This window comes from Cetorhinus maximus, chromosome 2, assembly GCF_964194155.1.
Source record: "Cetorhinus maximus chromosome 2, sCetMax3.hap1.1, whole genome shotgun sequence".
Taxonomy (NCBI): domain Eukaryota; kingdom Metazoa; phylum Chordata; class Chondrichthyes; order Lamniformes; family Cetorhinidae; genus Cetorhinus; species Cetorhinus maximus.
This window is the reverse complement of record NC_135880.1, coordinates 167,238,968-167,253,124: the sequence shown is the minus strand read 5'-3', so window position 1 is coordinate 167,253,124 and position 14,157 is coordinate 167,238,968. Positions and strand designations below refer to the sequence as shown.

Below are 14,157 nucleotides of genomic sequence, written 5' to 3'. Positions count from 1 at the left end.
GCAGCACCTTCCAGACCCACGGCCACCACCATCTAGAAGCACAAGATTAGCCGATAGCTGGGAACACCACCATTATTATTTGCCCATTAATTCCTATTTAATATGCATTGGTTCTGAGTTCTGTTAAAATAAAAGCTACAAAAATTGGAATCTTGTTGGAAATTTCTTCATTTGGAGGTAATTCAGTAAATTTGGTTATTTTGGTTTACGATTCCAAGTCAGGATGATGAGTAGCGTGGAGGGAAATATATCGCCATTCCCTTATTGTCCTGGAACTCCCTTCCTAACAGCACTGTGGGTGTACCTACACACAGGGACTGCAGCAGTTCAAGAAGGCAGTTCACCACCACCGCCTTCTCAAGGGCAATTAGGAATGGGCAATAAATGCCGGCCTGACCTGCATTTCTCCAGGTCAAAAATTAATTTTAAAAAATTATACTATTACATTTCATCAAAAGAAACAAAGAAGATAAAGCAGACCTCAATGTGTATGAATTTTTAAAAATCCACTTAAAACATTGTTAATATCAGTCCAGAGATATTACTTCCCTGCTATCTGCATTGTGACTGAAAATCCATTTGTGGTGATGAGAAACCCTCTTGAACATGTGCAATTTGTGAATACTGTTACATTTCCCGTGGGGGAATCGTAAACCAAAATAACCAAATTTACTGAATTACCTCCAAATGAAGAAATTTCCAACAAGATTCCAATTTTTGTAGCTTTTATTTTAACAGAACCAATGCAAATTAAATAGGAATTAATGGGCAAATAATAATCCAAATAAAAAGGCCAGTGCAAAGTTAGTACAATGAAGATACATCTCTTACAACCACATTCATTCCCCTTGTGAGGCATTACGTAGCTATACAATTCCACAATATGCTGTTCTTTATTCACTCACGGTAGGTGAGGAGTTCTATCTGACAACAGATTTCACCTCCGAGTTCTATGGGTACAATTCTCATCTGCTAGGCACGCTGCTATGAATATCCTCACCCTCAGGTCACAATAGTCCTGATGGTGTAGCTTTCCAAAGATCCTCTACAACTGATCAACCAATTACACTCTGAGTTTGGCCACTTCTGGGAAAATACCTCGCTCTTTAATATCTCTGTGCTATTCACACAGCTTTCCAGGTTTTAGACATTTTTAGACATTTTAGACATTCCCTCCAAGAGCTCCTGACTCCTTTTGTGCCAAACAGAAAAACTGACATCTTTCTGAAAGTGATTTGCTTAAGTTCCTCAAGAATTTGCTGTGTTCCTCTTCATGTCTCTGTCAGCTTTATCTTTGTGTCTGCGTTTATGTCTTACGGTCTTATGAGCCAATATTTATTATCCAAAAAAAATTACAATTGATTCCTTTACAATCGATGCAAACTCTTACAAGTCCTTTTCAAACTTTCTTAAAAAGAATTACAGATTCCACAGACCTGTTCAGGAAATTATAAATATTTCTTACTGTACTGCTTCTGGGTCAAAGGTTGTCACAATACTCAGATACAAAAGTGGGAGGCATAGCCAGTTCTTTGAGCGAAGGTTCATTTCGATGGAGGGTTCGATTGACAGTCATTAAAAAATTAAGCACACGTTGGATATACTCTAGTTATGCTGTAAGTCAGCTGCACCCAAAATTCTTCAATCTTTTAAACCACGTAATTGGTTTGCTCCTACAGTATGAGTGCATCTGGAGAAATATCAGGAGAAATGCAGGGGAAACTGCAGGCCCCGATTTTCCCTAGATCTTCAAATATTTTAACCTTACACATGCAGTAATAAATAGAGCAAATAGAGCAGAGTTGAAAGATAAAGTTACTGCTATTACTTGTTTGCTTTAGCTCTACTTATTTATTCTATTGTTAAGCATTCTTGGAAGTACAATTCTCGAAGCTGTGATTCTGCCAGCGATTGTCAATCAAAATTAAAATCAAACATGAATTCCTGTTGGGAGTAAGCAAATAACAGCCTGGCTTCTTTTCCCAAGATTTCCTCATAACAATATAACAATCATGATAACCCCATAGGTTGTGATAAATTTGGCTGGAGTCCCCTTGACGACTGGAAAACAACCCAGGACCAGAATATTCCACAACTCAGCCTAATGTCCAGGTTTCTGGTATGAAAACCCTCCATCCATTCGTTACCAGGTCAATGTCATGGGCTACCAGAGTTCCCACACCTCCCACACTCACTGGGACACCTGGGCCAGCATTTCACACTCCCCCGCTAGCAGGTTTTTAGATGGGGGGGTGGGTGAAATTGAAGAATGCGATTTCCTCCGGGTTCCCACCCGTCCCGAACACACAGCGATTTTACTCTGGGGGCAGGAAAGGCCTCAGGCAGGAAGCCCACCCATGCCCCAATCCAGCCTCAATTTTTAGGCTGGCAGGAGGATTTACCTGAGGCAAGGTTTCAAGTTCAGATGCGGGCGCAGGTCGGCGGGCTCAGGGCCACCGCTCGTGATTTCACGCCGGCTAGCCAATTAACGGGCTCAGCGGTGCTGGGGTGGGGGTGGGAGGAGGGCAGGCGCTGAAGTCAGCGCAGGGGCAGGGGGGAGCGCTCACAGAAAGCTCCCCGAAGGCAGAGAGCTGCCTCAGGGGGCTGAAGAATTCAAATCCAATAACAACAGATTTTAAAATCCAGAAAAAATGCCCACGCATCAGAAACAGTCACCTGAACATGCACAAGGTGAAAATTCTGTGCAAACAGTTTTTTTTTAATTAACATCGGAACCCTCATCACGCCTTTGGGTGAGGTTTCCCCAAAAAGGCAAGGCACCTGGCCACTTTGCCTGCCCGCCAACCGTAATGTTGGACGGGCAGCAAATAATCACGGTTGATTAATACGTTAATGGCCTTAAGAGGCCTCTTAATTGTCGACAGGCATGCACTGCTGATTCTCGGGCGCGCCTGCCAACCGAAAAATTGCGTGGTTCATCACGCATTATTTCACGTTCGAGCGTGTCAGGCGCATGCCTGCACGCCGAGTGAAAAATTCTGCCCCTGGTGTTAAGCCCAAAAATGAACAGGTTTAGATCTCAGGTGGGATGGGGGCAGGGGGCACCCCCAAAAGAAACCCCCTTCTGACTGGGGGTGATACCCCACCCCTTAAGGCCTACTGGCTGCTGGACCTCCCTCCACCCAGCCTTTCCCCTGACATCCCGATCACCCCCTTGTGCCCCCCACAGGCCTCCCCTACCCTCCCCTTCCTGGGATCCCTTAAACTTACCTTGTCCTCTGTTCCCAGGACTTAGGCTCAGGCATGTTGGTGCACTTCCTCTTCGGTCCGCTGCAGCTTCTGGTCACTGCAGGGACTGGCTGGCAGCTCTGTAGGGCAGGACTTCCTCCTGACTGAGGAATGAAAGTCCCACCTGCAGCCAGTTAACATCATTTGAGCGTGAAATGGCTGCAGGAAGTTCAGAGTCGTTTGGGATGTGATCTCTGCTGATTCTTTGGATGGCCGGAAGGGAGACCCCACCATCTGAAAAATTCAGGCCCTGGTGTATGCACGTACAATACAATTGGTCTGACCAGGCATAATCAGTGATCACACCACTGGTTTTTTGGGCAACCTGGGTGGCCCAGGATTTTTCAGAAGGCGGAATTTCCCTTCCCGCCATTCGAGAAATCGGCAGAGAACACATCGCCGCCGATACGGCCTGCCCCACAGCCATTTAATGCTCCAATGAGCCTTAATTGGCTGGATGCGGGACTTCCGCCCCGCAGTCAGGAGGAAGTCCTGCTTCGTAGAACCATAGAAAAGTTACAGCACAGAAAGTGGCCAGACCTTTTGGGTGGGGATGGGTGGAGGGTGCTGGGGCAGCCAATGTGAAAAGGAGCCTGTTGATGGAGGGCACCCCACCTCCACACCACCACCCCCTTTTCCCACCCTAGGTCTGAGCAGGATCAATTTTAGGGCTTCCCTTCTGCCCTGAACTCCTCCCACCAACTTGAACATTGAGGCTGGGCAGGGAATGGCCCCTAAGTGATCTTTAATTGGCCACTTAAGGGCGTCAATTGAGGTGAGGGCATGGAGCCAGCCTAGGCCTCACCCGTCCCACAATAAAATTGCAGAGAGGTTGGGGCAGACGAGCGCATAGTGGGAAGGCCATCTGAAGGATTTTACAGTTTTACAGCCATCCCCCGCCTACAAACCCACCAGGGGTTGGTGGGGGTGGTGGGGGGGGGGGTGTTGGGGGGGGGCGGGGTGGGGGCGGGAACATAAAATACTACCCCTGGTGTTTCAAGCTTTGATCAAGGCCTGGACCTTGACTATTGAGGACCGATGTTTTGGTTTTGATTTTATAAAAGGATTCAATTATAGCATATTTTGAATGGAGCACAAAACAGCCACCAGCCTGGACACGTACATGGACTTTGTCTTTTATATGACAACCTCCCCCAGAACCTGGTGAATTCACTGGGGTAAGCAATCAATGTTCTTGGCAGACAAGACTCAGCATTAGTGCCTGAAACACTGGTCTGTGGAATTTTGTGGCCAATACTACCATTATCTCGAAGGGGGGCACTGAAAATCAGAGGAAAGGTCAATAGGACTGGTCTCACACAGCTCTCAACAATGAATCTCAGGGATTTGCATAGGCCTGGCAAAGCTACTTACCCACCCTCTTGGGCGTAAGTGGTGTGACATGTGGAGGCCAATGTTTAGAGCCAAAAATATAAATTCCTCAAGAAAGTCTTTTCACTCTTAAGCAATATATTTTAGAATCCAGATTATGAACAGCAGCTAATCCTAAGTGACTACTGCATTAATTTTTTTGTGTGTTAATTTAACGTGCATGGGCTGATTTTCAATTATAGTATGCAAGTGAACAGTGGGCGTGCTGATTTGCACTATCTGCTGAAAGCACTAGTAAGAAACCTTAAGCAGTGTATTCAGAGGGAAATAGACTGTGAGGGCATGGCTGGGAAGATTTTAGGTTCAGAAAAATCAGACATTCCTGGGATGGCAGGATCATCATGTGAGGTGAGATCAGGACAACAAGGCCTGTATTCACTGGGGATTAGAAGAATGAGAGAAGATCTCATTGAAACATAAAATCCTGACAGGGATGGATAGACTGGATGCAGGGATGATATTTCCTCTAGTTGGGGGGGATCAAGAACAAGGGGTCACAGCCTCAGGATACAAGGTAGACCATTTAGGACTGAGATGAGAAGAAACTTCTTCACAGAGGGTGGTGAACCTATGGAATTCTCTACCACAGAAGGTGGTGGAAGCCAAGGCACTGAATATATTTAAGAAGGAAATAGATAGACTTCTGGGCTCTAAAGGTGTCAAGGGATATGGGGAGAGCATGGGAGTACAGCGTTGAGATACAGGGTCAGCCATGATCATATTGAATGCAGAGCAGGCTCAAAGGCCTAAATTACCTACTCCTGCTCCTATGTTTAAAAACCACGGTGTGTGCCCATTTTTGAAGTGACCTGCAATGGCCCCTTTAAAGACCACTGGTAAGGCCTCTCCAGGCGCAGCACCTGAAAACTGCATCAGGCCTTCAATTTAAATAATTAGATGAGCTGTTTTGGGGACAGAAGGGCTGGCTGCCCATTTAGAATTAAGAGGGCATTGGGCAACCAGTGGGGAATAAGTTTTTAGATACAAATTTTACTTGCCTACATCCCCGCTTTTCAACGTGCACGGGGCAGCGGGAAGGGCGGTGGTGCCCTTGCATGCTTGTAATATTGTGCTGTGTTTTCCATTTCTTTTTAGAAATGAAATATCTAAATATGAGGACTGATAGAGGTTAGTAATATTTTAGTAGACCAGCTGTTACTGCGTACCTGCACGAACCAGTCAATGGTACAGCAGTTTACAAGGGATGGAAACATTCGACATCGAGCTCGAAATGCATCACCAACGGGACTCATGCAGAGTACAATATGCAGTTTCTGCCGAACACGGTTTATAAAAAATTGAAAGACCTGAAAAAGAAGACACACAATTAATGGATGAATATTTTTTTTCCTACATACTGAATTTTCTTAGTTATTCAATGACTGCATGACAATAAATCAACAACTATCTGTTGAAGAAAGATCTCACTTGAAAACCTAAATGAATGAATTGGTCAAAATGAATGATTTAATTGCAGAAATTATTCAAACCAAAATGCCCTAAAACCTATGAATGCTTTTGATTACATCCTCGACTGTTAGGAGGCAAAGTCTGGACACCAAGAGCTTAATTTTATGACATCAGTGTCACCAGTAAATACAAATAGGAAAGGATGTGCCACACTCTTTCTCCATTACCATTAGTATTGCATAATTTTTAAGATTATGGTCTCAAAGAAAGCCAAGTCCAGTAAAGACAGAAGTACATCTAATAATTAAAATCACAAAACCCGGGAAAAGAGTAGAAATCTAACAAATTTCAAGATGGAGACTAGCAATTTTTCCATAGAGTAGCATAAGGTGCCGATACTCGACCTCCACCCATGCCCAAGAGAAGGAGAGGTTCAGAGTCATCAGCATGACCTTGTTGCACAATCGATGCTGGGAAGTTGTGCCAATTGGTTGCTGGCCTTTGGGCTTCAGAGGACAAAAGCCAGATGGCCTCCAGTTCTGCAAGTGGTGAAAGAGAAATATTTCCATCTTCCTTCAGCTTTCTGTCTGGCCCCTTTAGACTTTCTAACCTCAAGAGGTCTGACATCAGTATGAATCTAATGCCAGCTTCTTCAGCTGCCAACTCAAACCGGATGCCCTTCAGTTGCATCGTGAGGCCTGGGGCCATCTGTCTGGAGAAGCCCCAGAAATCCTAGCACAACATAAATGAGGCAGAGTCCTGATATAATGTTATTATTAGCTCATTTTCCTCCCCTAGGATGATGCTAGGGAACTGAAAGTTTCCTAAGTGTTGCAGAAAGGAATACCAGGACCTCTGTGCAGAAGATTCCCACTAAAAGCTGTAAACGGCAAATTACTCTGTACAGAACATAATGCCTCTTGAGCTTTTGGAACAGCTACAGCTGTTCCAATGTTGCTAAGAGATGAAGTCTTAAGATCAAAGTGGTACTTTGAGAGAGTCTCTCAGCATCTGCCAGTGCTAAAAAGAAACCTTCAGGGACAGTTTAAATTATTCCAGTACAGGGATTGCAGTCATTAAATTTATTAAGATTTTCAGACAGGCTGAAGGTTTTTCTACCTTTTGGAATTCTAAATAAATTGCTAGGGAACTGGACCTGGAAGCTGTAGCTGGATGAATCAAGAGGGTGATGAACAAGTGTGGGTCTAGAAAGTTTATTATTGTTCTGAGTCAGGGTAATATATAATCTCATAAAGAACACAAATAACAACCGAATACTGCTGCATTTCTGAGTTCTGATCCTTGATAAATTCTTCACTGTTATTATACAGTAGATTTATGTTATCCAGTAAGTAGTTTATTGAAAGCTGTGGCTGATGTATTATCTCTTAATAGTGACTTCCATACACCTTCAATAAGCTTGTTAAATGTAATAAGGTATCTAAGGAGACAAAGCTAAACTACTGACACATTCTCTGAAGCCACTGAATAACTCAATGGAACTGAAGGAAAATCTTCCATTGTATTATAGATGCTTCACTACTCCTCTCTATGACAGTATGCGGAACACGGCTCATGTACCACAAAGGCAGTATTGGCACATGAATTATTAGATTTAATTTGGCCATCTAATTTTATAATTTGTCATTGGTATCTGGCTTATTGTTTCTTTTATTACTGTTCTCATCTTGGACAGACACAAATTGGAAAATATACTGTAAATAACAGAAACTCCATAGGTAAATAAATTCTTCGATATAGCTCCTCAAGTGATCGGTCTGCTATAAAACAAACACACTTCTATTCTGAAGCCACATCAAAGATATTTAATCCTTTAATAGCATCTTTAAAATGTCATAGTATGAATTCAGGGCCCAATGCTCAGATAATTGTAGCTTTTGAAGCTCAGCCAAGCATTCATAATGATATAATAACAGCCCTTGGGAAATGTCAACAAGGATCTCGATTTAAACTGTGGAACAGATGTACTTGTTTTTTCTCACATACACCAGATGGCCTGTCAATCAAAGCAGTCGGCAGACTTTTTTTTACTTTCACTGAAATTTGAGCTAGTTTTGTTTTCAAATTTAAAGAGCAGTGGATTTAAGAAACTTCAGATCATGATACTTAAACAGACCTTACATCTATTCCATCAATTTTGCAACTCCCACACTGCAGATTAAGGCCCTGGGAACAGCCAAAATGGGGTCTGTTTGAATTCAGCACTCATTTTAAATGGCCCTGCTGAGTTTGGGTTTCTGATCTGTGTGAATCACCCCCCCTAACCCCTCCCCAATGAAAATTGGATCTGTCAGAAATGGTGGCGGAACTTCTGCATCCATGTCCTACCTGCTATTCTTAAAGGTCCGCGGAGGCTTCCATGCTTGACAAAAATCTGGCCCAGAGCCTCTTGCTGAAGCAAACACACACATAGGCTCTCAAATGTATGGGTTGGCAGAGAGATTTGCACCCACATGCAAGAAGTGGACTTACAGATATCTGGACCCATTGGTACTTAAGTGTGGGCACCAGTGTTTCAGGAGGGGTAGGAGATGTGGTGGTCATGTGACAAAAATAGTGTGGCCATTGTCCAGGGCAGGGGAGTCCTAAACTTTTCCTGTGCACATGGAGGAAGTTTCCAGTTCCTCCTGGCCTCTCAAACTAAAGTAAGGCACTCAGCTTGAATGGCTTCTTCTGCTTCCAATGCTCTTCCCACTTGACTTTATCTAGGAAGAACGCCAGAGTGCAGTGTTAAATCAGAATTGTAATTGTATTCAGGGCACATTGATATCATCAGGCCCTGAGCTGCATATTAAAAGAATGACGCACCCACATTCAAGTGGGTGTTTTTTCAAGCTACTCAGAAGAGCAGGTGAAAATAAAAGACAGTGGGATCCAGGAGGAACATCAGCAGGTGAAGTTACCCAATCAATTTTAACCATCTACCTGCCTGATGGGTGGGCAAGATTGAAATCAACTCCCATTTTGTGACATTGCAAGGGTATCCCTCCTATTCTAGCTACCAATAGCTATCCTTTGCAACTGCCAGTGTTCAGGTCAGATCATATTGTCAAGAAATCCCCCCACATCAATTTAGCATGTAAAGTGTCCAATTTCATTCCTGTGCCTTGTGGGGGAAACATTGTGCAAGTGATTTAGCCATCAGAAATATCTCAGATTGCCCTCTAAACTTTCTTGTGGGACAAGCACATGTTGTCACCCAGTTATCAAAAACTTACCAATAGAGGGAAAGTAAAGAATCAAATCAACTTCTAAGCCACAACATGAAATTCCATGTTTCTTCCACCTACCAAATGATGTGCATAGGCCAAAGTGGCTGTATACATCAATGCTTTTTAGCTCTTACTTCATCTCTGTTTCCTTCTGGTATTCCAGCATCTTTAGCTTTTGGGCGAGTGGCAGCAAGGACCTGCTCAAGCTCATCTTTCTCAAACAAATTTGGAACTTCTCCTGAGTTGAGGATGTTATTGATGTCTTCTAGAAACTCCTCTGCAACTATCTGTTCGAAAACAATAATATATTAACACAATCTCATGTGTGTTGGTAATTATACCAACCAAACAATCATAAGCAGGAAATGCATTTAACAGCTGACATAGCACAAATCATTCGAGGTAACAATGTCCAAAGTGTTTGAATCTTGAGTCTGTTAATTGTAAAACAATGTATTAGTGCTGGCTATGTCCCACTGTGATAATATAACATGTGTGGCAGATTACAACTAATAAAGAGATATAACTAAATACTATGGCCTAGAAGTTCAGTTGCCCAACACCCATTTTTTTTTGTTCCTAAACAGCCTCCTAAACTTTCAATATGGTGGGCAGGAAGATTTCTGGCTGGAAGTGTGCCACCTGGCATATCAGAAAAGGCACATGCATTCATGGCAGGGACACGAGTGGAGATCATTTTAGGCCTGGGTATAGGCCAAGTGATTCTTGCTCAGAAAAATCTGTCCCAGCAAAATCTGCAAGGCCACATTGTGGTTGGAGCTAAGAGTGCAAGACCTATGAGAATGGCAGCAAAAGTATCCTTCTAAAGTCATTTTCTTAATTCTAGGCTGCCAAGACGAGTTGGAAAGGCTGATATAAATTGAGCAATTGGAAATTGTAAGCTGAGGAGAAACAATTTGAGTTACTCATGCCCTTCTGAAAAAAAAAGACCTAACACTTTTTGTACTGTTTTACTTTGGAGTAAAGACAGTCCATTTACCTTGAAACCCTAGATGTACACTTCTGAAATTAATCTCTCCTCAGTTTCCTTCCAGGCACCAGTGAGAACATCAGTCAGTCTGCAGCTGATCATTGCACAAAACAAGTGACTGATGCAGCAAGCAACAGTACCTTCCCCTTGGATACTGGGAAAGACCAAGCCCACAGTTTCCTTTCAAATATCAGGATTCCAAAAGTCCAGACTGCCATTCCTGCAGTACAGATGTCTTTGGAACAGCCATTTGCTTCAAGACTGACTGCATGCTTGCAGTTCATGAGCGACCTATACATACAGATTGTGAAATTCTAGACATAACCACCATGCTAGGCACATACTAATTACTCTAAAGATCTCCTGTGCCCTGAAAGCATCGAGATCCCTGGACTCACCACGTGTAAATGAAGGTGGTCTCATTCTCTAGCCGTATAGCAGTACTGTATACTGAACTTACTCTTGCAGTATATAAGATAGGAATGCCAAGGCAGGACTCAAAGATTTCAAGCTAAAATATGCAATTACAAACTTTCCTTGCCCCAATCCCACAAATGAAGGAAAGTTTTAAAATGGGTGATATAGATGGCCAAATAAAAGAAGCTGGCTCCAACTGCCTGTTTTCTAGCTTTTATTTAGGTGAAACAAGAGGTGGGAACCCCAACCCCATCACTTGGGTCAGGAATTGGACTTAACTGGTCCTGTGGTCTCCTTCAGAGCATTCTCAATCAACTGGAAGCAAAGCCTGTCAATCAAGCTGATTTCTGGACAGGGAACTTGTCAGTGTACATTGTAGACTTAAAACTCCAAAGATGCATGGAAACCCAGAAGCTCGCATGCTGCTGGGCCTCCACTCCTGGCAAATCAAAAAGTTAACATTCCCCCACAGTATCCCCCTCTAGATCAATATTGACAGACAATTGTAGTAACAAACTGCGAAATAGTTAGCTATCACTGTTAAAAATATCATGTTGTTAAATTGATATAAAATACTATATTTTAAAAAAATATATTTTATATTTATATAAACCCCCTGATTTCTTTTCTTACCAGGAGAGTTTTCCAGATTGATGGGTGTTATAAGTAAGACTAAGGGCAAAGATTCATATCAAATGTTGAAAGCTTCACCAGTTGAGAGAAACAAAGTTACTGATTTTTCAAAAGCTATACCTGTGTGTCAGTGAAGAGAAAGACTGTATCTTTGTCCTCTACTCCAGCCAATTTATAAAGTTTTCTCAGGTCCTCATGGAACGAATCATAGTTGTAACCACGGCTAAGTTCAATTTGAAAGCACTTGTAGTTACACATGTGTGCAGCCAGTCGTGTGAGGGACTGTTTGCCCGTACCTCCAACACCCACTAGAAGTGCATTTCCTCGTTCTTGGCGAATCATGCGAGCAATTCTGTAAGATCATCACAGAATCACCTTAGATAGCATCCTTAGTTTCAACCACTAATTTCTTCAAACTATCATAATGATATGACACCTGTAGTAAGTTGCTACCACAGCCCCCAATCTTTGATGTACTACATGCGATTTCCCAATATTATACATTCTTATCCAGTCTCTAATTTTAACAGTTGCCTTGTGTGTTTTAGTCCTTTAGAACCATTTCAAAGTTGATATGCACAAGCAAGTATTTACAATATTCTAGCTTTAACTTAGTCCTATTGTTTTAGGGATGTATTTTTCATTACCTCCTAATGTACAATGAAGAATTCCATGGCACATGTACAAATGAAGAGAATCAGAGTTAACAGAAGAGAAACCCCTGATTCCCCCAGTTCCAGGCCACAACCCCCGATCTTCCCCACTACCAGCCCTCGTCCCCTGATTTCCTTCCCGATTCTAGGCTTTGTGATTCACCCACTCATAATCCCAGGACCCTTTGCTCCATGATTCCTGACCATCATGGTCTAAGTTCATTTTAAGCTGCGCACAGGCACAGCCATGCTCCAGCCCACGAAGTGCCATGTACTTGATTAACGCCGTGCAAATGGCATATGCAGAGTGCTCTGCTGCTTCATAAATCAATGCTTCACGAAGCTGTGACACAACAAATGCCCGGATTTCTATTGGTGCCTGATCCCACTTGAGGCTATGTGGCAACAGATTTTGGCTGGCAGCTCACCCAATGACAGTGCAGGAAGAGGCAGATGGTAGAGAAAAGAAGTTGAAATTTAAGGAGTTGAGGAGTTTGACTTGCTGCAAACCCATGAGCAGTTTCTGAGAGACCATGAGCTCAGTGGGTGCTAATATTTGTTTTCGGGTGCATTTTGTTGCAATTTTATAATTGCAATTTGACTGTTGTTATTGCAGCAGGGATGCAAGCGTTTACAGAATCAGAAATGCTCAGGAGGGGTAGCAAGTGGGAATGTTCAGGGGGAAAGCGGAGAGCCAGGAGAAACAGTGAGCAGGATGGAAACGGCCAGTGGACATGTTGGCAAGTCGGGAGAGGTAGTGGGTGAGAGAGTTTGGAAGGGAAGGCGGGTGGGAGGGTTTGGAAGGGAAGCAAAGGTTCGAGAGAGGCAGTGAGAAGAGAGGCGGCGAGTTGGGAGAGGCGGCGAGTTGGGAGAGGCGGCGAGTCGGTAGAGGCAGTGAGTCGGGAGAGGCAGTGAGTCGGGAGAGGCAGTGAGTTGGGAGAGGCAGTGAGTCGGGAGATGCACCAAACTGGAAAGGCAGCAGTCAGGAGAGGCGCTGAGCTGGAGAGGCAGTGAGCAGGTGGCAGCGAGTTGGAGTGGCAGTGAGTTGGGGGAGGTGCCAAGCTGGAGAGGCAGCGAATTGGGAGAACTGGTGAGAGGGGGAGGCAGTGAGCTAGGGAGGCAGCGAGCTGGAGAGGCAGTGAGTTGGAGAGATGGCAATAGAGAGGCAGTGAGTCAGGAGCGGCACCACTAACTGAATGAATGCATAGACTTGGTGTTTACATCGTTGTACAAACAGGTTTACCCTCTCTGTAAACCATTATATATATTAGTAAAATTTCAAACAATCAAAGAGTTTAGGTAATGATCCATCAAGGAAAATTTTGGCAAAACAAATACAGGGTTGAGTTTAGGAAACTCTGGGCAGAATCGTCTCAGGTTTGCACTAAGTGTGGTAGCAGGTGGGTGAAACAACATTTTATCCGCCTGGCTGCAATGGTGGCTTTTCAAGCCGTATTGTCCAAAATCCGCTGCATTAATTACGCATTCCCAGGATATATGCCACCTCGATGGTGGGCGGGCTCTAATTCGCCTGCCACGCCATCACCTCGCCGCTTCATCACGCCTGGCACCACAATTAAAGTACAGTCATGCTCAGTGCTTCCACCCCAGGGCTGCAGCAAAGAAGACATGGCCCCGAAAGGCAAGAAGACTGCAGCTCTCAAGCACCTTTTGGACACCGTGGAGGCTCGCTGTGATGTCCTCTACCCCTACTCTGGCCACAGGAGGGGCAGCTACATTACCACTCCAGCTTGGTCGGTGATGGTAGTGGTGATCAGTGCTAATATTGCACAGAAGAGCTTGGCCATTCAATGCAGATAGAGAATGAATGATCGCATCTGTGCAGACCGGGTATGGAAAACATCCCATCACTTTAAACTCACACACTCAAGCCCATCACACATTCACTGGCATCTCACTCACTGACAGCTCAAGGGATATCATCACCCATTCTCACACACACATTCTCACACGTCCATCTGGCCTCATCCCTCTGGAGACTGCCTCCTCAGCCCTCACCATCTGGAGGCCACCTGCACAGATCAATATGTGCCCCCACACACACCCTGGGATACCCACCTTCCCCAGTACAGTCCTCATCCTGCAGCCTCTTCCCTTGCCTGAGGCCACTTTGCCCCCTTCCACTAACAAGCCCGAACCCTGCAGCTATTGAAAAGCC

At 44.1% G+C, this 14,157-nt stretch overlaps 1 protein-coding gene across 1 annotated transcript in view; it reads right to left on the bottom strand.

Moving 5' to 3' along the window:
* The window catches only part of dnah6 (dynein, axonemal, heavy chain 6), a 424,069-nt gene that overhangs the window by 178,648 nt on the left and 231,264 nt on the right, over positions 1-14,157 (bottom strand). Inside the window, exons 43-45 of the mRNA XM_078570618.1 lie at positions 11,446-11,677; positions 9,419-9,571; positions 5,808-5,948 (exon numbers count right to left, since the gene is read on the bottom strand). Coding sequence (XP_078426744.1) covers positions 5,808-5,948; positions 9,419-9,571; positions 11,446-11,677 — 526 coding nt within the window. The remainder of the gene's footprint in view (positions 1-5,807; positions 5,949-9,418; positions 9,572-11,445; positions 11,678-14,157) is intronic.